This window comes from Notolepis coatsorum (assembly GCF_963971535.1).
Source record: "Notolepis coatsorum genome assembly, chromosome: 19".
In the NCBI taxonomy this organism is placed as follows: Eukaryota; Metazoa; Chordata; class Actinopteri; order Aulopiformes; family Paralepididae; genus Notolepis; species Notolepis coatsorum.
In genome coordinates this window covers 15,449,839-15,477,563 of record NC_140183.1, presented here as the reverse complement: position 1 = coordinate 15,477,563, position 27,725 = coordinate 15,449,839, and the positions used below count along the sequence as shown (strand labels likewise).

At 43.0% G+C, this 27,725-nt stretch overlaps 1 protein-coding gene across 1 annotated transcript; it reads left to right on the top strand.

Moving 5' to 3' along the window:
* Positions 1 to 8,207: 8,207 nt before the first annotated feature.
* Positions 8,208 to 25,908, top strand: LOC311245799 (tissue factor-like). Its single transcript, XM_084335787.1, has 7 exons — positions 8,208 to 8,326; positions 12,810 to 12,924; positions 13,291 to 13,380; positions 16,324 to 16,427; positions 18,067 to 18,284; positions 21,751 to 21,919; positions 25,191 to 25,908. Exons 1-7 carry the CDS (start codon positions 8,260 to 8,262, stop codon positions 25,301 to 25,303), a joined length of 876 nt encoding a protein of 291 aa, XP_084191913.1. The 5' UTR covers positions 8,208 to 8,259; the 3' UTR covers positions 25,304 to 25,908.
* The last annotated feature ends 1,817 nt before the right edge of the window (positions 25,909 to 27,725 follow it).

Genomic DNA, 27,725 nt, shown 5'->3' with positions numbered 1-27,725 from the left:
GGCCATTGTATCACTTCAATCAATACATACTGATTGATTGATTGATTGATTGATTGATTGATTGAAAAGTTTATTAACAGATTGCAGAATGGGTACAGTACAGTACAGCTCAATACATACAATTGTTAAGGGGATGCAGACCAGAGAAAGACTTTCGTCTTGTTTACATCAGGGTCCCCCATTTTCAATTCATCATAACATATATGACATACACAACATACAGATAGACAGTACTGCTACATCTATACATTTATGACATACCAGATTTGCAAATACAGTACCGTTTGTGATACAAAAAGTGTCCAGAAAAGGTGTATACATTTGACGTAGAAACTGTACATTGGAGGAGGTTGGGTAGGTGGGCTGGGGTTGGGTGGGTGGGTGGGGGGCTGTACATTGGAGGTGGGGTGGGGGGGGGGGGTGGGGGACACTGTACATTGGAATACTGACACAGCCATACTTGGTAATTTACTGTACAACTGGGTTAGGACATTTGTAGGGGCCAGTTTCGAATTGCATTCTCCCGTAGGTGTTTTTTGAGAGTGTTTTTGAAGGTGGGTAGTGATACACATTCCTTTACAGCTTTGGGTAGGGCGTTCCACATTGATGTGGCATAATTGCGAAACGTGTTTAGTCCCTTGTTTGAGCCGAATCTGGGTTTAACATGATTTGTGGAGCTCCCTCTGGTGTTGTGATCGTGGTATTCACTGACCTTTGGGAAGTATTTTGACATGTACATGGGTACCTTGGTCGTGTAGTGTATCTTGTAGACCAGGCCCATTGCAAGTTGCTGTACTTTGTCGTCTACTCTAAGCCATCCTAGGTTGTCAAAGTGGGCAGGGGTGAGGTGGGTTCTAGGAGTCAGGTCAAGCAGTAGTCTGACTAGTTTGTTTTGAGATGTTTGTAATTTGTTTTTTAGTGCCTTTGAGGTGCTTTGGTACCATGAGGTGCAAGCATAGTCGTAGTACCCTTGAATGAGTGCTCCTGCCAGAGTCTTCAGGGTATTCTTGTTTACCAGAGAGGAGATCCGGTACAATAATCGAGTTTGTTGGTTGACTTTTTTTATTACATTGGATGCCATTATGTCACAGGAAAGATTAGCCTCTAGGATGGAACCCAGGTAGGTAATTTCATCTTTCCTTGTGACAATATTGTCACCCACTGTCAGTGGCGGACTGGCCATCGGGACGTTCGGGACGAATCCCGATGGGCCGGAACCAAAGTGGGCTGGTCCAAAAAAAATATATATATATATATATATATATATATATATATATAATTTTTTTTTTTTGTGTGGGCCGGTGTGTGGGCCAGTATGTGGGCCAGTGTGTGGGCCAGTGTGTGGGCCACTAATGTGGGCCAGTGTGTGGGCCGGTGTGTGAGTCGGTGTGTGGGCCACTAATGTGGGCCAGTGTGTGGGCCAGTGTGTGGGCCAGTGTGTGGGCCAGTATGTGGGCCGGTGTGTGGGCCGGTGTGTGGGCCAGTATGTGGGCCAGTGTGTGGGCCGGTGTGTGGGCCAGTGTGTGAGTCGGTGTGTGGGCCACTAATGTGGGCCAGTGTGTGGGCCGGTGTGTGGGCCAGTATGTGGGCCGGTGTGTGGGCCGGTGTGTGGGCCGGTGTGTGGGCCAGTATGTGGGCCATTGTGTGGGCCGGCAATAAAACAATAAACAAGTTGCATAAACTAAATCAGATTAAAAATGATCACAGTTCTGGTTTGCCTTAAGATGCAGTTTAAGATGGGTCTTGAACATGGAGTATGTAGGGCACTCTCTAATCACAACTGGTAGGCTATTCCAGTAGTTACCACCTTTAACAGAGAACACAGTTTTTGCAAAGGTAGTATACCGAAAAGGCACCTTACAGTCCCCTCTACTGATGGCCCTGGTGGTAATGCCAGTGTCTGCTTTCTGTTGGATGAACTCATTCAATGGGGGAGGGGCAAGTCCATGCAGAACCTTGTTGCATGTTATGTTTTTCTAAAACATTACAGTGATGAAATGAAATTGGTTTCCTATCAAATACTTTTATGGCTTTTTTGTAGAGTAATTCTATTGGTGTAAGAGTAGTGACATATGAAAGAGACCAGTTGATAAAACAGTACTCGATGTGTGATAAAATCATTGAATGCAGAAACATCCTTGCAGCATTAACTGGCAGGCAGGGCCTGATCTGCCTGAAGTTTTCGATGTTAAACTTGACTGTTTGTCACTTTCTTCACATGACTTTTTGAAGGTCAATGTAGAGTCCAATGTGACCCCAAGATACTTGAATTAATGGGATCATCCTTATGTTCCCCGGGTCCTATGTTCCCCGGGTCCTATGTTCCCCGCTTGATTGATTAATAGATTGACATTTTTATTAATTTCTATTATTTTATTAATTATGAATGTCCGCCTTGTTTCGAACTGGTTAAGCTTAGGCCCTCTTTCGAACTGGTTACGGTTAGAGTTTGGAATCAGGGCTGGTGGTCTAAAAATTTCAATCAATCAAAGCGGGGAACATAGAACCCGGGGAACATAGAACCCGGGGAACATAGGACCCGGGGAACATAGACATGCTCCCGAATTAATGTACAATGTCCAGCTCCGCCTCTCCCAGAAACACATTAGAGTGAGTGACCTCTACTGGTGACTTTGTGAACATCATAGACACTGTTTTCTTGGTGTTAAGTGAAAGACATGCTTTTGTTTTTGTCTTGAATGAGACATGAGACATCAGTGAATGAGATTCACGTTTCCTCCCAACCGCGAGTAGGCCTAGAAGCGCAGAAATGGAGAACGAAAAAAAAAAGTGGAGCTGAAAAAGCTAGAATAAAAAAACAAAAATTGCTAGTAAAAGACGCAGAACAATGTTCTAAAATTACAGACATGTTTAGTAGAGGAAGGGCTCTCGTTAGAGTAGCTGCTGCTGCTAATAATGATGAAGTTCAAGTGGAAGGAACCAACAGTAACATGACAGGTGCGTGCAGTAGCCTAGTGCATATTCTACTGTTGGTGTCTGCCGGTTCATGAGGGCTAGCTAGCCTATACTAGCTCTTGCAGTGATTTCAGTCATTCTATTACAAGACAATGTGCTTTCCGTATTCCTGATTCCTTACAGCACGTGGACATAAATAGTCGTGACTCGTGAAGTTTTTTCTCTGACTAAAAGTTTAGTTAGCAATGTTAGGACTAGTGCCCACCACAGCATCAGAAGCTAAAGTGCTAACCTAGAGAGCCAATCAGAACCTAGGACGGGCTGCAAATTAATCGGCTACTAATATTATAATAGTAAATACTAAAATAAAATACTATTATGTTCCCTTCCAAATTTTCATGTTGATATAATATTGGTAATCTAATTGATTGAATTGATTAGTTGCCATTTTACATGCTTAAATAAGATGTACCTTAGAATTCCCAACTGTTAGCCATGTTCTCGATATGATTAGTCTCATCTACATGTTTGTAAATAACCACAGCTAACTAGCTCAAGCTAACAACTCGATCAACTACTACCCCGTAGTTAAACAAATGTGATTGCATATAACAGCTAACTGCTACAGCTAAGTTGGTAGTTAGCCTATTCCATTAATGTTGAATGTATAATTTATGAAGGTTGTTGATGGTGGTTGGCGCTGAATAGCAGACATGATTCCGTCAGTCTGCCACAGGGCAGCTGTGTTTGCTGATGCTGCTCATGACCACCAGTAGCGTGTGTGAGTGTGAATGCAGAGAGAGAGAGAGAGAGAGAGAGATGGCAAGCAGCCATGATGAAGTTGAGCTTCATCCAGTAGAATGAAAACGTTTATAAAAGACACCTAGATCATGACATTACTTTTCAAATTGTGTATTATAATGTGTATATTTTAATGATGTCCGATATTATCGGCCTACCGATATTGGCATTAAAATGTGATATCGGAAATTATCGGTATCTGTTTTCAAAAAAAGAAAAATTAAATATTTTAATTTTTTATATTTATTTAACCTTTATTTACCCAGGCAAGCAAGTAAGAACAAATTCTGATTTTATTTATTGTCAAAAGTATGCATAATGTTGTGTTAATTCCACAACAAGAGATATGTAATGTTAATTACCTGAAATTATTCGTTTTTTGGGGGGGAAACCCTGCATATATTGATATCGGTTGATATCGGTATCGGAAATTTAAGTGTTGGACTATATCGGATATCGGTAAAAAAGCCAATATCGAACATCCCTAGTATATTTGTATCTTCTTCCTTACTGCCCCCACTACTGGGTCCATCACTACTAGCACAGATTTCAACTTTATTTTCAATTCTAGTGAAGATAACATGTTTTTCTCTATTGGATGAAATGGTGCAGCGATAAAAACATTGTATTCAAACATTTTATTCAATAAAGCCTCAACAAAGAGTTGGAACAGCATACAGAATATAGATGTGATGTCAGTCTGAATCAGAGCATTCTCTGCCTCATTGAATTCTGAAGAAAATCAGATTCCAATGAACCCTCAAATTCTGAAAATGGGAGTAGTCACCACTCACCAACTTCCCCATCTTCTCTAGTCACCCCCACACCTTCTATTTGACCCATGACTTCTCAGCAGAGCCCAGACAAAACTTCCCTTTTCCTATCAACTCTGCTAATACTGAGTCACTATTGAGAGAGAGAGAGAGAGAGAGAGAGAGAGAGAGAGAGAGAGAGAGAGAGAGAGAGAGAGAGAGAGACTGAGAGAGACTGAGAGACTGAGAGAGACTGAGAGACTGAGAGAGACTGAGAGAGACTGAGAGAGACTGAGAGACTGAGAGAGGCTGAGAGACTGAGAGAGACTGAGAGAGACTGAGACTCTTGGAATGGGTGTCTGGGAGGAAGTGGGGGGTCTTTCGATGTTGATTTAAACGGCAAGCAACTAATGTCATGTGTGCCAAATTAAAGGACAATAAATCCAATCTAACTGAAATTGTGTAGCACAGACCTTCTATGGATCAAAACCTCAATATTATTATGGTGTAGTTAATACTTCATGTATCCTTAATCCCTAGGCTAATGAGGCACTAAGATGTTACTAAAAAGTAAAAAGCCAAAGTAACGGTATATGTATGTGTGTGTGTGTGTGTGTGTGTGTGTGTGCACTGTGCACGAGTGCACATCTAGGGGCGGGGTGTAGATTTGGTCTCCCTGATGTTGACTCCTTAGCCACGGCCTTGGGTTGTTTAATACTGGACAAGTGTTTCATAACGGCCGTTGTGTGGGCCGGTTTCGGGGCCGGTGCGTGGGCCGGTGTGTGGGCTGGTGCGTCTGAATGTCCCGGGCTGAATTTGTGTCCCAGTCCGCCACTGCCCACTGTAACTCAGAAGCCGTCGGTCTTGCTGAGTTTGTTATTTGAACCGAAGAGAATGGACTCTGTTTTGCCCATGTGTAATGATAGTTTGTTGTCGGCGAGCCATATGCAGATTTTGCCTAGTTCCGAGCTGAGGGCTTTTTCAACCTGTAACTTGTTCTTGTCAGAGACCAGCAGGGCTGAGTCGTCCGCAAACAGGAACAAGTTGCAGTCACAAGCTGACGACATGTCATTTGCATAAATTAGGAATAGTAGCGGTCCTAGTATGATTCCTTGTGGAACACCACAGCTCACTGTGAGGGGGGGGATAGGGTACCGTTTACCTCCACCATCTGTTCTCTCCCCTCCAGGTAGGATTGTATCCAGCTCACTGATACACTATCAAAACCAATTGCTTTTAGCTTGTCAATCAGAATGGTGTGATTGACAGTGTCGAAGGCCTTTTGTAGGTCCATGACTATGCCGCAGTATTTGCCCACGTCCACCTCTTGTTTGATGTGGTCGTTCAAATAGAGAAGGCATGTGTCAGTGGAGTGGGATGTTCTGAAACCAGATTGGAATTCGTAGATTAGATTTTTTTTCGCGAGATACTTTTCGACCTGTTCGTATACTATTTTTTCCATGACTTTTGAGATGGATGTAAGGAATACAGATAGTATTCCCATGGATAATTCATACTATAGATAATGAGATATTCTCACATACTAACACAACTATTAACAACAAGTTTTTGTTTTAGGACATTTTAAAAGCATATTCCCTTCAAATGCCTAAAACCCCCTCTGTACTCTACCGCACTTGGTACAGTCTGGGTCTCCTCTCTAGAAATTGCCTTGGAATCTCCCGCTTCTGGTTAGGCAATCAGCGATCTCACCTGAGAGAGTGGACCATAAGTCCGGGAGAGCACAGAGACAAACAAAGGTAATTAACAACAATTAATTTCAACAGCACAACCCTTCAATTCCCCATGTGTGTTTGTTATTTATGTATCTGTAAATGGTGTTGGTATACATACACTGTGCATGGCAATAAAATTGACTGCATTTACCCAAGCCAATGCAATGTTTGGTTAGCTTGAGCCAAGATCAAACAGACCCAGTTAGGTGCAATAGTGACTTTAACTTAGCCAGTACACAAGCATAAACCAGTTCTGTAAATATAATTTAGTTACTGTGGTGCATCTTACTTATACTGTAGGGCAGGACCCCCCATGACTGTCATGCTGGGTCTGCTGCTTGCGATTCCATCCTACAAGGACTAACTCAGAGGCCTGATGTAGACAAACACAAGGTAAGACCTGGTTCCAGCTGAGATACACAGCATAGTGACAATACAACACATAAAATTAGACCACATTCCAGCTGAGATACACAGCATAGTGACAATACAACACATAAAATGAGACCACATTCCAGCTGAGATACACGGCATAGTGACAATACAACACATAAAATTAGACCACATTCCAGCTGAGATACAGTCACAGCATAGTGACAATACAACACATAAAATGAGACCACATTCCAGCTGAGATACACAGTATAGTGACAATACAACACATACAGTATAGAGTATAGACCAAGTTCCACCTATAGGTCTACACAGTATAGTGACAATACAACACATAAAGTAAGAGCAAGTTCCGGAGGCGACAATGCAAGGTGGGAGGGGGGCGTTTTGATGTTTGATGTTTCATGTTGATGTAACCAGTGCCTAACAATCTGTACCGCAAACAATTACCACCAACCATCGTTGTGTGGCATTAAAGTATCTTGTATCTTGTAGGTGCCAACCTGCTCATCAGGCGCAGGGTTAAGTGTCTTGCTCAAGGAGACTTCAACGTACGCTGTCAGGAGGAGCCGGCATCAAACCAGGAACCTTCTGATTACCAGACGACTGCTCTACCTCCTGAGCCACTGTGGCCCCAGGTATTCAGGTATTCAATATCATACCCCCCCTGTCCCAGGCCAACAAGATCCAATTGGATCACTGTATGGACGAGCACTGGAGATTCTGGATAGGAGATTGCGGCAGCACCATCACTGTAATAATAATAATAATAATAATAATAATAATAATAATAATAATAATAATAATAATAATAATAATAATAATAATAATAATGGCTTGAATTTATATAGCGCCTTTCACATACCCAAGGCGCTTTACAATAAAAAGGGGGAGGGGAGAGGATAACGGTGACCTAAACTAAGAAACAAATTACAAAAACAGAACAGAGCGAACAGAACAACAACAGAACAAAACCAAATAGAACAAACAGAATGAATAGGATGCTAAGGAGCATCAGAGACCAGAGGCCTGGGTGAAGAGATAGGTCTTCAGCAGGTTTTTAAAGTGGACAAGAGAATTAACATTTCGGATATCCATGGCATTGGGGAGGGAGTTCCAATTAAAAGCCCTGTCCCCGAAGGTCCGCAACCTGGCTTGTTGGATGGTGAGTAAGCCTGTGTCAGAGGAGCGGAGATTCCGGGAGGAGGTGTAGGTGTGGAGAAGGTCGGATAGGTATTGAGGGGCAGTGGTGTGTAGGATTTATATGTGAGCAGGAGGATCTTGAAGGTGACACAAGATTTTATGGGAAGCCAGTGAAGGTGTATGAGGGTGGGGGTGATGTGCTTCCAGGGTTTGGTGCGGGGTGAACTACTTGATAAGTATACAATGTTGAGCTTAGACGACTTAATCACTTTCTCAGATATCTGCTTAGTACATAAAATAATCCATAATAAACTCAACTAAACTATATGTAATTACACCCTGCTAAGTATGGTGGCGGTATGCTCCTTAAATTGTTTGCGCCATTAAACCCAGAGAAGAAGAGGAGGAGGAGGAGGCAGAGGAGGAGGGAGTGTCTTCGCTTCAGTAAAATCTGTGAATGTAAACTCCTGATTCTAACGGTGTTCAACTTTGACTTGAGGAAATAAGCCTGCAGTGAGATGTTTTTCCCAAACAACGGAGTTTGTCTGGGAGTGTTTCTGTCGACCATAGTGTTCACAGCAGCAGGTAGGTTACAGTCACATTACTACTAGACTTCTCATTGTGTTGTGTTTTTATTGTCATTGTCATTTTTAAAGAACCGCCAAGCTTGTCAGCAAGAAAATAGATGTCCCATGTCCTTCTCATACACTCCATGGAGCATCACTACACAATAATAAACGTTATGTGTATAGAACAAGAACATAACATTTGTACACAAGAACATAAATATATTTATACATGTGCTGTACCCCCTACTGTGGGCATAATGCTGTACCTCTCCTACTGTGAGCTTAATTCTGTACCCCTTTTACTGTGGGCTTAATGCTGTACCCCTTTTACTGTGGGCTTAATGCTGTACCTCCTACTGTGAGCTTAATTCTGTACCCCTTTTACTGTGGGCTTAATGCTGTACCTCCTACTGTGGGTTTAATGCTGTACCTCCTACTGTGGGCTTAATGCTGTATCTCTCCTACTGTGGGTTTAATGCTGTACCTCTCCTACTGTGGGTTTAATGCTGTACCCCCTACTGTGGGCTTAATGCTGTACCTCCTACTGTGGGCTTAATGCTGTACCTCCTACTGTGGGCTTAATGCTGTACCTCTCCTACTGTGGGCTTAATGCTGTACCTCCTACTGTGGGCTTAATGCTGTACCTCCTACTGTGGGTTTAATGCTGTACCCCCTACTGTGGGTTTAATGCTGTACCCCCTACTGTGGGTTTAATGCTGTACCCCCTACTGTGGGCTTAATGCTGTACCTCTCCTACTGTGGGCTTAATGCTGTATCTCTCCTACTGTGGGCTTAATGCTGTACCCCCTACTGTGGGCTTAATGCTGTACCTCCTACTGTGGGCTTAATGCTGTACCTCCTACTGTGGGCTTAATGCTGTACCTCCTACTGTGGGCTTAATGCTGTACCCCCTACTGTGGGCTTAATGCTGTACCCCCTACTGTGGGCTTAATGCTGTACCCCCTACTGTGGGTTTAATGCTGTACCCCCTACTGTGGGCTTAATGCTGTACCTCCTACTGTGGGCTTAATGCTGTACCTCCTACTGTGGGCTTAATGCTGTACCTCTCCTACTGTGGGCTTAATGCTGTACCCCCTACTGTGGGCTTAATGCTGTACCTCCTACTGTGGGCTTAATGCTGTACCTCCTACTGTGGGCTTAATGCTGTACCCCCTACTGTGGGCTTAATGCTGTACCCCCTACTGTGGGCTTAATGCTGTACCTCTCCTACTGTGGGCTTATTGCTGTACCCCCTACTGTGGGCTTAATGCTGTACCTCCTACTGTGGGCTTAATGCTGTACCCCCTACTGTGGGCTTAATGCTGTACCTCCTACTGTGGGCTTAATGCTGTACCTCCTACTGTGGGCTTAATGCTGTACCCCCTACTGTGGGCTTAATGCTGTACCCCCTACTGTGGGCTTAATGCTGTACCTCTCCTACTGTGGGCTTATTGCTGTACCTCCTACTGTGGGCTTAATGTTGTACCCCCTACTGTGGGCTTAATGCTGTACCCCCTACTGTGGGCTTAATGCTGTACCTCTCCTACTGTGGGTTTAATGCTGTACCCCCTACTGTGGGCTTAATGCTGTACCTCCTACTGTGGGCTTAATGCTGTACCTCCTACTGTGGGCTTAATGCTGTACCTCTCCTACTGTGGGCTTAATGCTGTACCTCTCCTACTGTGGGCTTAATGCTGTACCCCCTACTGTGGGCTTAATGCTGTACCTCCTACTGTGGGCTTAATGCTGTACCCCCTACTGTGGGCTTAATGCTGTACCTCCTACTGTGGGCTTATTGCTGTACCCCCTACTGTGGGCTTAATGCTGTACCTCCTACTGTGGGCTTATTGCTGTACCTCCTACTGTGGGCTTAATGCTGTACCCCCTACTGTGGGCTTAATGCTGTACCTCCTACTGTGGGCTTATTGCTGTACCCCCTACTGTGGGCTTAATGCTGTACCTCCTACTGTGGGCTTATTGCTGTACCTCCTACTGTGGGCTTAATGCTGTATCTCTCCTACTGTGGGCTTAATGCTGTACCTCTCCTACTGTGGGCTTATTGCTGTACCTCCTACTGTGGGCTTAATGCTGTACCTCTCCTACTGTGGGCTTATTGCTGTACCTCCTACTGTGGGCTTAATGCTGTACCTCTCCTACTGTGGGCTTATTGCTGTACCTCCTACTGTGGGCTTAATGCTGTATCTCTCCTACTGTGGGCTTAATGCTGTACCTCCTACTGTGGGCTTAATGCTGTACCCCCTACTGTGGGCTTAATGCTGTACCTCCTACTGTGGGCTTAATGCTGTACCCCCTACTGTGGGCTTAATGCTGTACCTCTAGTGGAGAAATCTGTCTACCTGTTGACACTGTTATAATTCATAAATTGTTTATTTTTACATGAATGCTGATTAAAAAAAAAAAAAAAATATATATATATATATATATATATATATCCCACACTTGTAATTATGAGCCAGGCTATTGTTATCATAAGAAAATATGTTGTTATTATGAGATAAAGATCTCGAGGATCAGCTCCTGCCATATACAATTAACTGTCTTTGAAAGTACTGGCAGAAAACGTATATTTAAACAAAAAAATTATAATTATATAAGACCACATGGACCACATTCTGTGTAGGTGACGGGATGGCAGCAGCACCAATCACATGAAAACTTCCGTTAATCACAAACAGACAAACAGTGAGGGACAGTCAGACTCCATGCAGTGGTTTCAGCCAGCACGCTGCGCCCCCTGCTGGCCAAACCCTAGAATGCAGCTTCATCCGCTTGGCGCCCAGTTTCCCATAGATGACTCATAGAAAAGAAAAGACACAGCTCGAGAATCAGATTCAGATTCAGACAACTTTATTGATCCCGCGTGGGGCAATCATATTTGTAGCTTCACGAGTAACAAAAACAACAAAAAACTAAAACATCTCAATGACAGCACGGCAACAACAACATTCCATGCAATACACAATCCAGTAAAAGTAAAAACAGACAACTAAGTGTAAAAGGCTACTTAAAATGACTACTGTCTGTGTTTAAAGGTCTGATAGCCGAGGGTACAAAAGATTTGGCGTAACGGTTGGTCCTACTTGGTGGAACGTCATAACGGCGGCCAGAAGGCAACAGCGAAAACCGCTGAGACAGAGTGTGGAGAGGTTGATTTGTGATGCTCGTCCCCTTCTTGACCACCTGGTCGGTCCAGAGAGAACATAGGTCTCTCTGTTTTACTCCAATTATTTTGGAGCACACTTTCACAATATACTGTAGGCTGTTCCTATCTTTAATAGATAGGCCACTGAACCAGCAGATAAAAGAAAAAGTTTAGAGGCTTTCAATAAAATAACTATAAAAAGTGCTCAGGATCTTCGCACTAACATTAAAAGAGTTCAGCTCTGACCTTTTTTGACAATGGACTCTGTATTTAAGTTGAACTTCAGTTTACAATCAAACACAGTTCCCAGGTATTTGTACGATTCAGTAGTATTATAGGCAGTTTGTGTTGTTATGACTTTCAATAAAATCATGGAAACATACTTGCTTGTCCCTGTACTTTTCTTCAGCAGCAGGCTGTTATGAGCAAACGAAATTCCTTAGATTGGACATTTTAATAATTATATCAAGCAACCTCGTATTAGAAATGATTAAAAGGGGGTCTGGAATGCATTTCCTTTATTGAAATGGGACCGGGACTAATGTGTTGATTCAATTGCAAATGTGTCATGAGATGGCCAAGCACCATATCTATTAGAGATGATGACAAAGAGGTCTGGAATGCTGGAAGTCTGTGCACCGACAACACAGCTCTAGCCAGCAGTGCATATGCATGCTCTGGTGTGTACACTAGACGACACAGCTCTAGCCAGCAGTTCTTATGCGTGCTCTGGTGTGTAAACTAGACAACACAGCTCTAGCCAGCAGTGCATATATGCATGCTCTGGTGTGTAGACTGGGCAACTTGCAAAGCATTAGTGAACGGATAGTGTATATAGGACAGAATCAGAATTACATCAGAATCGGAACATTTTAGGCATGACGTCATTGAAATGCGGGATACTTAACTAATCAGTGTCTTGATGACATCCAGTACACTAGTATATAAAATGTATACATATACATCAGAAAAGTCTGATCTGTTTCTGGAACCTTCTGAAGTTTTACTCCCTTCGTTTCCGAGGTTTACTAACCGTTTCCAGACACAAAAGCTCGGAAAACATCTCTATTCTTAATATCTTTGTGGTGGGGCCATTTTCTCAACAAGAATGTATACAAGATGTTGACTTAGTAAACTACTGCAATACTGAATTCATAAACTGATGTATTATCCATACATTGCTAATATTCTGTAGACGGGAATTTTAGTAGTCATCTGTTAAGTTCTCGAGTTAGTGTTTTTATTATTGTTTTTGTATTCCTTACCTTTTATTTTGTATTTTTTATATGTATATTTAATATATTTTTCCTTATGTGCTATTATTGTGAAATCCTAGGTGAAGAGTCTGTGCATAGAGCCAAGAATGTTCGCTGGCTCTCCTTCAACTTTAAAACCGCCCTCACCTGGGAGCCCAGACCAGAGAACTACAGCTATACTGTGTACTATTCACTGTGAGTACACACACTAGGAGGGAGAGGGAGAGAGGGAGAGATAGAGAGATCCCATATTGTGTTTTTTTTTCTAATGTTGTACCAATTACCCACCCACAATTTGGGTTACCTGCCTCCCCTCCCAGATGGAGCTCACCTGTGCTAGGCCCCACCCCTCTGTATTAATGGATGTGTTTGTCCTGCCTTTCATACCCTGAGGAAGACTCTTGTCCAACGTTGTTATATTTGGAAAAAATTAAATACTTTTGCATCGTGGCTCTCTACTATCATGTATGCTAGGTAGCTAACACTACAAATGCCGTAATATACTGATGTTGTGTTGTATTCTAGACTGATGTTGTGTTCCTGTTTGATGTTCCATTCCAGGATAGGAGAGGACTGGATGTTGTCTCCAGACTGCTTCCATGCCTCAGAGACAGAGTGTGACCTCACCAACCACCTCATACCCATGGACAGGTTGGAGAGTTCTTAAAATGTTAAATATATGAATTCTGATTCTGTTTTTGTCCTATCCACTAAATGGAGCAACTTAATCGGGCAGTTTCTCCCCTCCTCCCCTCTCTTTTAATCAATTCATCAATGGATTCAGTGAACCATTATGTCCCTGAAAGACTGGCGCACGCCTGTGGATTGCTATAATAACTTTTATTCTACAGACATCCTCGGAATTAAATAATTATAATAATAATATCATTAACAATTGCGTTTTACAGGGCGGCTAAGTGGCGCAGTGGGCAAGGCGCTCGCCACTAATGCAGGGGATGCTGGGTTCGAGCCCAGCTCTCGGCGTTGCTATCAGCTTGGCTGGTCGTTCATACTAATACAATTGGCAGTATTAGGGGGTGGGAAGCTGATGGGTGGGGATCGGACATGGGGACAGCGACTCCCACAGGTCGGTTGGTGCGCCTGCGCAGCAGAATCAGGAAGCAACGAGGGCGGCGTGTCCCTCCCACGCAGACCCTCGCCGCTGAGAGATCGCGCTGTTCAGGTGAAAAGATGCGACAGCTGCCTCCTTGTGTACCGGAGGGGACACGTGATGCAAGGCTTGGTCCACATTGCAGCCGACCTGTGGGAGGCATGGCCTAACAGCGTTTGAGACAGGGAAGGGTAGAATTGAACAATACGAAATTGGGATGGGAGAAAAATTGAAAATGGGAGAAAAAGTAGATTAAAAAAAAACAATTGCGTTTTAAATTTATAGTCATTGTGATGTCCGAAAATGAATAAAAGCAATACACAAACACTGTAAATGACAGTAAATTAATAAAGTTTTTCATATCTTCATCTTTCATATCTTCTGATAAAGCATGTCATGATTGAAGGAAAACACGGATGGATTGAATATATTTGGATTATTTACTAAATACAACATGAAATATCCTTGTGTGCACAAGTATGTGAACCCTTGGGTCAACTGAACCTTTCCCAGACCTTTCCTAGAGTTGAATACTAGTCTCTTGCAGGTGCTTTGCTGGCTTTTGGTTAGTTTTCATCATGGAACTCCCTCAATTCACTTTTTAAGGATTCCTTGCATGAAGAACTCACTACAACGTCTACAGTATTTCAAAGTGTCCCAAAGGCCCCAGTGTCATCTCAGACCATCCATAATGCTACATGTCTTCTCATTTAACCACTATTATGTATTTCTGCTTGAATATTTAGGATTATTGCCTTGCTGCATAACTCCTTTGGCATGGCTACAGGTCATTCCTCCGTAAAATTTGAAAAACAGTAAGAGAGAGTGACTCATATTTGTTTACTTGCTAATGTCACCTGGGCCCTATTCCCCGTACCTGGTTCAACTAAGTCGATCAAAAGTTCCATTATCCAGATTCAATTAACCCGATGTTTGAATCCAGGCTTTCACTGTTCCTCGAACGCTGATTCAGTCTCGTTAATTCGAACCAGACTTGATACTCAGGATAATTGCGCGCGGCCGCCTCACCTGAAAAGACAGCAGGTGTCGATAGCAGAAATCCTGATTTTCTAACGGCATTGATTGATTAATTGATTGAAAACTTTATTAACCGATTGCAGAATGGGTACAATACAGTACGGCTCAATAGCCTCGCCGACAAGTTAAATGCATAATCTATAGGCTAATTTTAAGTCCCTCATTACCCCAATCAATCAGATTATATTTCTTTAAATGTGCCTGCTGGCAGTAGGCTTAATGGAATGAATAATTGAATGAGATCTTGCTAGCGAAAATAATTAGTTCAATTCTTTCAGAATAAGTAGATAAAAACAAGCCCAAAGAGTATCTAATTGATACGAATTAATAGATACTTATGAGGATATCTGTACTGTATGTGCTTAGGTATCATGTACTATATAAATACATGGTTCCCAAAGTTTTCAAGGCGCGACCCCCGAAATAACGTGTCAGAGAGGGAGTTGGAGGCTATACAGTTTTACTATTAATCAGGTTTTAATCTGTTTCAGACATCATCCATACATGCATTGAATTGATTAACCGTTGGTTTATACCAGTGACACCAGTCATGTTAATCACCCTCTTGTTCATCATCAGATAACAGTGCTTGAACAGATAAATGCATTTTCTCAAATTCATTCATCAAAACGTCAAAAGCTTGCAATTGCTTATTCATTTTCTCAAGTCACGTCCACGTCATCAAATCCGTCAAACAGCGCATCTCCTCCTCAGACATTTTAATCCCAGTTACAATATCACAATAACGTGTGAGTGACAGTGATACAATTCAACAATCCACATATTCAGATTCGTCGTAATTCACATCCACAATCCACGTATAAGACGCTTCAATTTATGCTTGAATGAAACACAATCCGGGCACTCCGTTAAGCAAATACATCAACAGCGGAGAATATTAAACGCATCAGAGCCAAATGCCTCGTGAGCGCCCTATCCGTATAACTATGACGTGCATTATTTAGGACAAAGTAAATCCATAGGCTGAATATGATTTATTATCAGCATTTTAGGTCTATTATTTTACATTTCAAAAGCCCCCTTTAGAAAAACGAAGCACAAAAACATAATTCAGAAGAGAGCTGGCATTTCTTTGCGAGGGCGTAGCCAGTTTATCGAGCTAACTGAACTAAACCCTGCGCTGGACCAGGTTCAAACTTTCTGATCTATTACCATAGTGATTTAGACAATCGCACGTCGGGGAACCGAAAGGTCTAGCTTAAGTCAAGTTATCCTGAAAACTATCCGGCTAACTCAGTTAGCCAGGTACGAGGAACAGGGCCCAAGCAGTAGGGATGACAAGTTTGACATTTTGAAACTTTTTGAGACTGTACTGGTCTCCTTTTCCGTGGGGATCAATGAAGTATATGTCTGGATGTTGAAGAAAATCTCCTTCCTGAAGAGTGAATCTGGGGAGATTATCTTGCTCTATTCCCATTCAACAGGAACTACTCTGCCGATATCCAATCAGAAGCCTTCAATGCGATGACCTTTGACCTGGAGGAGTTACCTCACACTCTGTCCCCGATATTTAACCCCTACAGAGAGAGTAAGAACACACACACACTCTGACCTCTAGATTTACTGTATTGTTATCGTATTGTGGCGAATATAAGCAGTGAAAAAGATCTGAAAAAGGTCCCCGTCTTATTTTGGGGGTCTAGACTTCTAAATGTTCTCATACATTCACAACAACAGATCGTCTTAATATTATGACCAATACGGTATTATTGTCAAAATGTGCATTCACAGTGAGATGTGTCACAAAGTGCTTTCATGCAGGCAGGGAGATTAGAGAAGGATCCCGTCTCCTTGAAGGATGTTGGAAAAATATTTATATTGACCTTTTCGGAAACCCTAGACCTGTGTCTTGCTTACTAATGATGAAGATGTTGATCAGTAGAGTCCTTTCTCAGCACAATCCATGTTCCTCATGCTAGCTCTGGATAGTTAGCCACAAGCCAATGCAAAGTCAATGGGGTCGAGCTCCTGTCTGTACAAGCTAACTGAAGCTCACTGACATCTACTTTGTGTGCACTGTGGCGTAAATGTCAGTGAGCCTCGGTCAGCTTGTACAGACATACATAGTTTTATATATTCTGTATATAGTTTTATTTACCCCCAGCCATAGGGACCACGCTTTAATCTCAAATTCTTTATCATCTATAATATATTGATGATGATCAAATGTATTCTTTCTTTATTCTTTCTAACCTACTTCTTACTATCCTTTTACTAGTATGTATGTACCTTACTACTATGCTAGTATACTTGTACTACTACCTATCATGCTAATATGTCTATACTACTATGCACTCAAGAGTGTATGTTTGAGAGGCTGCGGTCTCGACTCCCGGAGTCAGCATTGCCCTGCGGCTTGGGCCGATCGTCATACTAACTCGTTTGGCTGAGTTAGCGGGAGGGAAGTCAAGGGTGGTAATCTGGCGTTGTGGACAGCGACGCCTACAGGTCAGGTCTGGGCGCCTGCTCAGCGAAAGGCAGGAAATGGTGAAGGCAGCGTTACCTCCCACGCGTTATGCTTCACCAATGAGAGTCCTCGCTGCCAGGTGAGAAGAGAGCCACTGGCTGTCTCCACATGTGTCGGAGGAAGCATGTGGTAGACTTCAGGGTTCCCTTGTACCGACCAGTAGGGGGAACATGCGCACAACAACCAGGTAGGGGAGGGGGGGAATTGGCATAACGACTAAATTGGGATGGGGAGAAAAATAGAAAAATCAGGCGGAGAAAAAGAGGATAAAAAAAAATAGTGTAGGTTTGATGCTATTTGACGAACAGGGGACACAGTGGCTCGGGAGGTAGAGCAGTCGTCTGGTAATCCGGAGGTATCCGATTCCCGCTCCTCCCGGGCAGCGTGTCGAAGTGTCCTTGAGCAAGACACTTAACCCCTAACTGCTCCCGATGAGCAGGTTGGCACCTTGCATGGTCGCCTCCACCGTCGGTGTGTGAGTGTGTGAGGGAATGGGTAAAAATGTGAGGAACAAATTGTAAAGCGCGTTGGATAAAAGCTGCTATATAAGTGCACCATTTACGAACAATGTCAGAATGATCCTTAGCTGCCGGACAAAGTCGCGTGACTATTAGTGGACACTTTGTTTGGTTGAGGACAGCCCTCGCATGAACCTAACGGCTCTAGTAAACTGGTACTACTTTCTGTACGTGTGTTCTAGGTAACATCAGTGCCGTTACCTTCAAAGTAGCGACCGGAGAAGACAACAGAGTGACTGTCCACATCACTGACCCTCTGACACCGCTCTACGCCCTTACAACTCACACCAACCCTAAAACCCCTCCGGAGAGACCAGGGAGGCCCCTCAGCGTCCGAGACGTCCTCCAGAAAGACCTCAAGTACAAGATCAGCTACTACAAACTCGGGAGGACTAGGAAGGTACAGCTTACCGGAACAAACGGCAATAGCGTCTCACAGCTTTAACGGGTTTGCAGTCGTCGTACAGCATCCCGCAATGTCATCTTTGGTCATTTCAAGTGTGTTCACACTAGGGCTGTCCCCGACTAAGGATTTGGATGGTCGACTATGATTGGCCAAATCTTGCCGTTAGTCGACTATTGGTCGACAAAAAAAAAGTATAATATATTTTTTTTTAAGTTTTAAAGGGGAACTATCTTATAAATGGCCTTTTTCAGTGTTTAGCATTGTTTCCTAGCTATATGGACTTATATTAATAGGATCTATGTCTCTAATTCTCATATTGGCGCATTCTTCCAATTCTCCTCTCACAATATTCACCCTCACTGAATTGAGTCATCTGAAAATGTGCATATCTGTGATGTCAGAGATTTCTCAGCTGCATAATAATGTGGCAGTTGATGTGGCAGTTGGCACCAGGCCACACCGTGGTTGGAGCTTAGCCTCAAAACGACTTAAGATCTTGAGGTAGAAAAATGCTGTTTTTGAGTACTTGATTAGAAATACAAAACAATGAATAAAAAAAATTTAAAATTACAGAGGTGTTCCATAGACTCACAGGAATTGTGTAAAAGTGCCCAAATAGTGAAAGAAATAGTCAAATAGTTCCCCTTTAATATTATTATTATTTTTATTTTTTTATCATTCCATTTGGGCTGTGGGGGGTGCTTAATGTCTGAAGGAGTCGACTGAAGGCTTCTTGTCCTCTGCAAAAGCATGCAATTGGTCCACTGATGGATACATCTTGATATTTGTCTAGTCTAGTGTGTTCATTAGATGGGTGAAATCCTCTTTCAGTGCCTCTGTGCCTGTTTTCGTAGGCAGTTAGCATTTATTTTAAGAGGTTGGCCAGTCGACTACGGCTCCTTTCGACCGATAGTCGACTAATCAACTAATAGGGGTCAGCCCTAGTTCACACTAAACACCTGTAGACAATCGAGAACAATTTTTTTTTTTTAAGTTTGGACAATATTGGCTTTTGCAGAACATCACATCACATTACAGCAAATTAATTGTCTGAAACTGTTTTTTTAGTATGAACAGTTTTTTTTTACCCAGATTGTGACGGACATATAACATTTACATTTAGTCATTTAGCTGACTCTTTTATCCAAAGCGACTTACAAGTTCTGTACGACAAGTCATCAGGAAGGGTACAACTCTATCAGCTGAGTAACAATGTTCATCAAAGTGTTGCATGTGTGGGATATTCGTGGATATCCTGAAGAAGAATGTTCTCAGTCAACCGAGGTTTGGATAATAACAAGGTTTATTAACCAAACAGATAGAAATATATATAGTACATAGAGAGAATGGCTGAGGGGCTCTCCCCAGGTGATCAACTGAAATGACCCAGGTAAAAAGACCATGATTGTTCTCGGGAGGAGCCCTATATAGTTAAAATGGGGGGTGGGGGGTGGTCCCATTTGATAGGTCAAATGGGGGAGGGGGGGGACACAGGATAGATACAGGGGAGGGGAATGTCTTTACATGAGAGAGTTGGGGAATCATTCTATTATTCCACAGTTACTCACTTTTCTCTATTATAATGTGGGTGAGATTAATGTATAATACACCAGGATTATTTGGAACAGGTAAGAGTGAATAGATATGGTAATAGAATGGGACCGATGTAATCCATCGACAGTGTAGGTTAGTTTATTAGGACAAGTGCATGACAGTAAGGTTAGTTAGAGTTAGATTTTTAGGGTTTTGGCTGTCCTAACTGGGGTGGGTACAGTAGTTCATTCCACCATTGTGGGGCAAGGACTGAGAATAGGCGTATAAACCCTTGTAGCCGATTGGCTGTTCATCTCCCAGCTTTGTTGCGATTGATTACATCGTGGCCATCTTTAATTTGCTTGTCATAAAAAGGCACAAGTGTTGCTTTTCAGAATGATTACTACACCTGACTGTATAGACGTGATCCATTTGATGAATCCTTTACTTATTTAAATGTGTATTTTACTTGCCTTCAGGAAGTACTATGATGATGAGCACAAAGTTAGAGATCTGTCGGCCCGTTGGATCAGGTCACATGAGTTTCAAGTTTTCAAGTTTGTTTATTAAATATCACAATAAAATACAGGTACTTTACGGTGAAATGCTTGGTTCTGTATCAGCTGCTTATGTTACTCGTATGCTACTTTGGCCATATCTCCCCTCGCATTGCAGAAAATGGAAGAAAATTCATACAAACTCGAGGGGAGTTTAGAATCTGAGACGTGAGCTGTGTGATTTGAGGGCAAACCGAGAGCTTATTTGAGTGTTTTCAACTGAATGAAATTTCAAAAGAAGTCTTGTCTCATGAAGATCCACCTATATTGTCCGTCTTTGCAATTACTTCACCGCTGTGACAGGACCGAGGATAAAAGCATTGCTTTATCCGTCTGACTGTTTAAAACACATCAGTACCCTAGGGAAAAGCACTGGAAGAGATTCTAACCTCCCATTGGCTTTGCATTGCAGTGAGAGGGGAGGCGTGGCCAAAGTTGGCTAAATGACATCCAGCTGATTTAATTTGAAACAACTTTTAGTCAGGGGAGTGCCCTGGTTTCTCCATAGAGCCAGGTTAACCTCGTTCCCAGCTTTATCTCGAGAGATAAAGCCTGGTAAAGCACTACGGCCGAAAGTGGGAATCAGGTAGGAAGTCCCGCCCCTGAAATCACGACACGGTGCTCATGAAAATGTATCCCCCCCAGAAACAACCTCGTTATCGCCTCCCTCGACAGGCTGACAGACCTGCTTGTTGTTTGTTTCGCTGGGGACTATAAACGGATCAGGGGGTGCCCGGAAACCGGAAAGCCTGTATTTCTGTATTTCCGATTCACATTTTAGGAGGCATAGCTTTACCAGCCTAGAGCCAGGTAGAGGGCAACCCAGTCACATGATTCAGTGGGTGTTGCTGATAGGCTTGAACACATTTAGGATCTGGTTTGCAAACAAGCAACCCGTCTATAGAATATCTAAAATATCAGTACCAGTGCCAGATTGTTTGTAGTATAGGGTCCATATGAACATACTGCTGTGTGATGATGACCTTTTAACATAAGTAGTGCCTGTGTGTTGCATCTTGTGTGTTTAGTGTTATCCCTATAGAACCACGTGACTTGCTGGTGATTCACAAATTGGATCTCCATTCAACATGATTGAATAGAATAAAATGGAAATACTTTATTTATCCCGAATATTCAGCAGAAGACTCCTGTGACTGATAAATACTATACATTATGATTACTTTCCCTAAAAATTTAAAATGTTCATGCATTTCCTTTTCCTACAGACACATTAACATGATTATCAAAAGCAAATATTATTATATGATTAATCCAATACATAACTAAACAGGAAACAGGAGAAAGCAGGTACTTTAGATGTGTGTGATGGATGGATGGGCGAGTTGACCGCTTTTCTTTTTGTCCTACAGAAAGAGGTCGTCAGCAACTCCAACGTGACTGAGATCAGTGAGTTGGAGCCTGGAGAAAGTTACTGCGTCAACGTGAGAGCGTTCATCCCCACCAGACCCACGCTCTCTCAGCTGGGAGCCTGGAGCCAGTGGCAGTGCACGCCGGCAGGGAACAGGACTATACTGCAAGGTAATTATGTCTAGAAACCATGATATTTAAAATAGATACATGATACCATCAGTATACCATACAAAGGGAAAAAAACAGACGGTAACGGCTCAGTGTGAAACTGCGGAAAATATCTTTCTACACAAACTGTAATATGTAGAGATGTTGTTGAGGCTATCATGGGACATTGGGACAATAATACATGACTTTGTAAAAATGTCTTCCTTCCTTTGTATGGCAATATAATTGTACAATTTACAATTTAAAGGCTCAATTAGTGATCCAAATGTAAATAAATGGCTAGGGAAATGTACTCTTACTTTGGATAAATGCTACCATTTATAATATTGAATCACTCCATCGATTTCCTTGGAACTGGTCACATGTTTTAAGGTAATCATACTGGTCACATGTTTTAAGATAACCATACACATGTTTTAAGGTAATCATACTGGTCACATGTTTTAAGATAACCATACTGGTCACATGTTTTAAGGTAATCATACTGGTCACATGTTTTAAGGTAATCATACTGGTCACATGTTTTAAGGTAATCATACTGGTCACATGTTTTAAGGTAATCATACTGGTCACATGTTTTAAGGTAATCATCCTGGTTACATGTTTTAAGGTAATCATACTGGTCACATGTTTTAAGATAACCATACTGGTCACATGTTTTAAGGTAATCATACTGGTCACATGTTTTAAGGTAATCATACTGGTCACATGTTTTAAGATAACCATACTGGTCACATGTTTTAAGGTAATCATACTGGTCACATGTTTTAAGGTAATCATACTGGTCACATGTTTTAAGATAACCATACTGGTGACATGTTTTAAGATAATCATACTGGTCACATGTTTTAAGATAACCATACTGGTCACATGTTTAAGATAATCATGGTCGGGCGGTCAGGTGGCGTAGCAGAGATTGCGTTCGTCACCAACACCGGAGCGGCTGGATTCGCCTGTTCGAATCCAGCTCACAGCTCCGGCGTTGTCACCAGCTTGGCTGGCCGTTCACACTAATACAATTGGCTGTATTAGAGGGTTGGAAAGCTGGCGGGGTGGGTCCGGGTCGTTGTAAACAGCGACTCCTACAGTTCGGTCGGGGCGCCTGCTAAGCGCGGATAGGAGGATCTAAGGGGGGTAGTGTGATCCTTCCACACGTTACACCCTCTCAGTGAGAGTCCGCGCTGCCAGGTGAAAAGAAGCGGTTGATTGGCTAGACGTGTGTCGGAGGAAGCACGTGATAGCCTCCACTCTGCCAGACTCAGCGACCAGGAAGGGGATTGGGAATTGGCATAACGACTAACATTGGGATGGGAGAAAATCGGAGGAAAAAGGAGGGGGAAAAAGATCAATAAAAAAAAAAAAGATAATCATGGTTTACACTGAGAGAACAGCCAGTCACCCCGACACATGTTGTAGAGGATCAGGTGAATTGAATAGTGTCTTGCAGTGAGGAACATGGGGGGCGGGGCGGTACCCTGGCCAGCCGATGCTGAGCAGGGCTAATTAGCATGGGGCGCGGTACCCTGGCCAACCGATGCTGAGCAGGGCTAATTAGCATGGGGGGGGGCGGTACCCTGGCCAACCGATGCTGAGCAGGGCTAATTAGCATGGGGGGGCGGTACCCTGGGCAACCGATGCTGAGCAGGGCTAATTAGCATGGGGGCGGCGGTACCCTGGCCAACCGATGCTGAGCAGGGGTAATTAGCATGGGTGGGAGGCAGGCCCGGACTGGCCATCGGGAGCACCGGGAGTTTTCCCGGTGGCCTGGCCTGCACAGATTAAAAAAAGAAAAATTATATAAAAAAAAAAAATAAAAAATTATTATTATTTTTTTATTTTTATTTTTTTGCCAGGCCATTGTTTCTAGTTGTGGCGGCGGCGCGGCGCGATAGTTAGATAACCTAGATGGGTGGGGAACAACCAGGATTTCACTGTCTGCGTCAGAGTTGGAGAACTATCTGACTCTCTCTCACGCGGATCACACACACACAATGGAGCCGTGCTGCCGCTTGTGATTGGTGGACTGGAGGCGGGACCAGGCGATACAACTGATTGACAGCGGAGGCGGCGAATGGAATGGCAGACGGCACTCAGATGCAGAATAACAGCCAGGCAATGAGCCAGGTAGTGAGGGACTCGGGAGAGATACAGTAGAGCGAAAGTCAATTAACGTTGATGTCAAGATGGACAGTGGAAGAAAGAGAAAGGGTGGAGGAGAGAGGGATAAAACAAAGAAAAAGAAAGGCCCTTACAGGAGAGAGTGGTTAACTGTATTATAATAGTAAATAGAAAAATATGTTGTGCTCTTGCTTTTTTCTTTTTGAAGGTGGAGAGAGTAGCATTGCTAGTGCCACAACAGTTTTATTTGAGGTCCATAACAGTACATTGTACTAAGCAATTGTTGGCTCATTAGTTTGTGATTCACATGCACTAAAATTCACCAGAATGCAGGAAATTAAGTCTTTGTAACAAAAAAAATCCTGGTGGGGGACCCCTAGACCCCCGCTTAAAAAGTGGCCTGACTGGGGCTATATTTCGCGCTATATCTCCCGGTATGAATTATTTCCCCAGTCCGGTCCTGGTGGGAGGTACCCTTGCCAACCGATGCTGAGCAGGGCTAATTAGCCCACAATGGTGGCATGCACAACAGAAATAATAATGAATAAACAAAGGAAAAACCATAACTGGGGGTGTGGTGTGTCGAGGAGCCCCAGAGCAGTAGCCTCTTGCTGTGGAGGAGAAGATGGAGGATGCAACTGAAGCTAACGTCGCAGAAGGGAGTCTGCGCTCTCACGTCTTTCATCCGGAATGGTTTGCCATGTTTGACTGTGGGCTTCCATTATAAAGCCCCCCGGTGTATCTCCATGATCTCATCACGCACCTATGGGAAACTAGCAGAGAGCTGGGGGAGGCGCCTGGGGGCCGATCATCAGCCAATCCCCAGGTCTCCTCCAGAGACAGTAATTTGTCCACAGCTGTGGCCAATCACGTATCAATTAGTTAATAATGTCATTATGCCCAATATGTTATGGACACAGCTGTGCAAGAGACATCAACACACGTTCAAGCAGTTCATTGGTGCGTCTCGGTTACGCAATACATCCACAGTGTTTGTTATGTTACACTGGTAATCCAAATGGGGGCATATTCCACAATTGTAGATGTACAGTGTAAAAGCCTTTTGCCACGACAAGCCCTTAGTCTCTCTCTTTCTCCCCCCCCCCCCCCCCCTGTCACTATCTCTCTTTCTCATCCCGTCTCTGCCTCTCAGAATGGAGTGTTGGAGCATTGCTTGGACTGTTCTTCCTCCTGCTAACCATCGCCGTCATCATCATCATAGTGAGTGTTATCTGCTGGCGACGCTGGCGACAGACGGGCTCATAAATGAACCTGCTAGATCATAAATGAACTGCTAGCAGACTCGAACTTTAGCTCCGCCCCCCTTCATATCTCGGCAGTCCTGGAGACCTGTGGACAGGTGTCATTGCACTCGGCAGAAGATTCCGCTGGAGAGGTGCTCTTGCAGTTCTATTAAAAGAATGCTACGTTAAGAGCAGCTGCACAATGGAGGGTGGAGGCTTATCACCGATTACAGTACATGCTTTTTTCCACTATGGCCAGACCACAGCGTGACTGGTGGTCTGGGGGTCTGGTCCAGTCATCAAGGCTTTTTGACGAGACAACCTCTAGAGGGCGTATTACTTGATTACCTGTTTGCACTGTACTCTTGGGAGCCTGCATGTCCATTTTTCATTGTACTATACCTGTGCTTTGTACATGACAGTAAAAGGTCATTCAATTTAGCCAAAGCGAATTGAACACGGGTGTCGTGTGGACCTTTACAGGATCTGGGATCTGTTCAGCCTGGCTGGCACGGCCTCGCAACGACATGTCTGGATGCATGTGAAACGCTTAACGCTCGGGCCGCCAGGGCGGTTCGCTGGACTGTTTTGCATATTAGTAACTGTGTATAAATAAAAGCTCCATGACTTTCACTGAATAATTATGTCTCGTTCATGTTTTCACAAAGTAAGACAGTTGTAAAACAAACTACATTTCTGAGTTCTAAGCATTTATACCTATAACCACTATATCTATATATGATCATTTATACCTATAACCGCCAGACCACTATATCTATATATGATCATTTATAACTATAACCACTATATCTATATATGATAATTTATACCTATAACCACCAGACCACTATATCTATATATGATCATTTATACCTATAACCACTATATCTATATATGATCATTTATACCTATAACTACCATACCACTATATCTATTATGATCATTTATAATTATAACCACTATAGCTATATATGATCATTTATACCTATAGCCACTATATCTATATATGATCATTTATACCTATAACCACCAGACTACTATATCTATTATGATCATTTATACCTATAACCACTATAGCTATATATGATAATTTATACCTATAACCACCAGACCACTATATCTATATATGATCATCTATACCTATAATCACTATAGCTATATATGATCATTTATACCTATAACCACCAGCCCACTATATCTATATGGTAATTTATACCTATAACATACGGTTATCCTATCTATAACTATGGTTATAGGATAACCGTATGTTATATTTCGTATTAGCTTACGCTCTGCTCGTAGTGGAACACAGGAGCTGATGTACCCGCTGAGGCCCCCCACAACCATCAGAACCGGGGAGGACCCGAGCCCCTGGACCCCCCTAGTGGAGGACGGGAGGGAATCTGATCCGACTGTGCGAAGAGGGTTTAGCAACTCAAACGCACAGGGTGAGCAGATCGTGGGACTTACCTTCCCACAGAAGAACCCACGACTACACAGGCGCGCAACCCACATGCCACTAGGGAACGAACGGGAAGAAAAAAAAAACCCTGTTACAATCCCTAATATCACGGGGTCAAGGTCAAGAACCCAACCCCGTGGCAAGGCCGTAGCAGCGGAGCGCGAAGGAGGACCCAGCCCCAGGAAGGGTCAGGACTAGTGGTCTGGAAGGGCCTTGAAATTAAGCCCGTGCCCAGCCCGAGCCCATGACGTTCAGGCCCTGCCCGACAATAAGCCCGACTGTAATGCAACATTTGAAGCCATAGCCCGAATGAGACTTACATTAAAAAAAAAAAAAAATTTGTTTTAAATATTCGAAACACGGTTTTATATGAACTTAATAAAAAAACAAAAATGTCCAATAGGTCTGCCTAAATAACAGATAGGCACATATTGCACTGAAAACTAACAAGCATTATATTATAGCCAAATATAAAAAACTATTTTGTTTTAGATATTCGAAACACTTTATATATTAACTTAATAAATAAACAAAAACGAAAATGTCCAATAGGTCTGCCTAAATAACGCATATCACGCTGAAAAATAAGAAGCATTTACATAGCCTGTTTCGCTCTTATTAGAATGCCGTCGCAGTGCTCGCTTAGACTGACTCACACGGCAGCCTCGTAAAACGTATTGAAGGCTATATGGAATCTTCTTTGACACACACACGACACAATAGCCTACTCAGTCACTATACAAACAAACAGAAAGCAGAAATCAGATTTCGAGCAGAGCAACATTTATATTATATAATGAAAGCACAACAGAACAGGGCAGCGGCGACCCACACCAGCAAATAATAATACATCACTCACCACTTCGCTGTTGATGTCAGCAACACGTTGAACAACGTTAACAAAACTTCGCCAACCGGCTACATACATCCAAGAACAAATTAAAACGTTCGCCAACTGGCTATATATAGCTCTCCCTTTCCC

Excerpts from the sequence above, each read along its gene's own strand:
- LOC311245799 (XM_084335787.1), top strand. The coding sequence starts at position 8,260 with ATGTTTTTCCCAAACAACGGAGTTTGTCTGGGAGTGTTTCTGTCGACC. Across the intron at positions 13,381-16,323 it reads CACCTCATACCCATGGACAG|GAACTACTCTGCCGATATCC; the intron begins GTTGGAGAGTTC and ends CCCATTCAACAG. Across the intron at positions 18,285-21,750 it reads AACTCGGGAGGACTAGGAAG|AAAGAGGTCGTCAGCAACTC; the intron begins GTACAGCTTACC and ends TTTGTCCTACAG.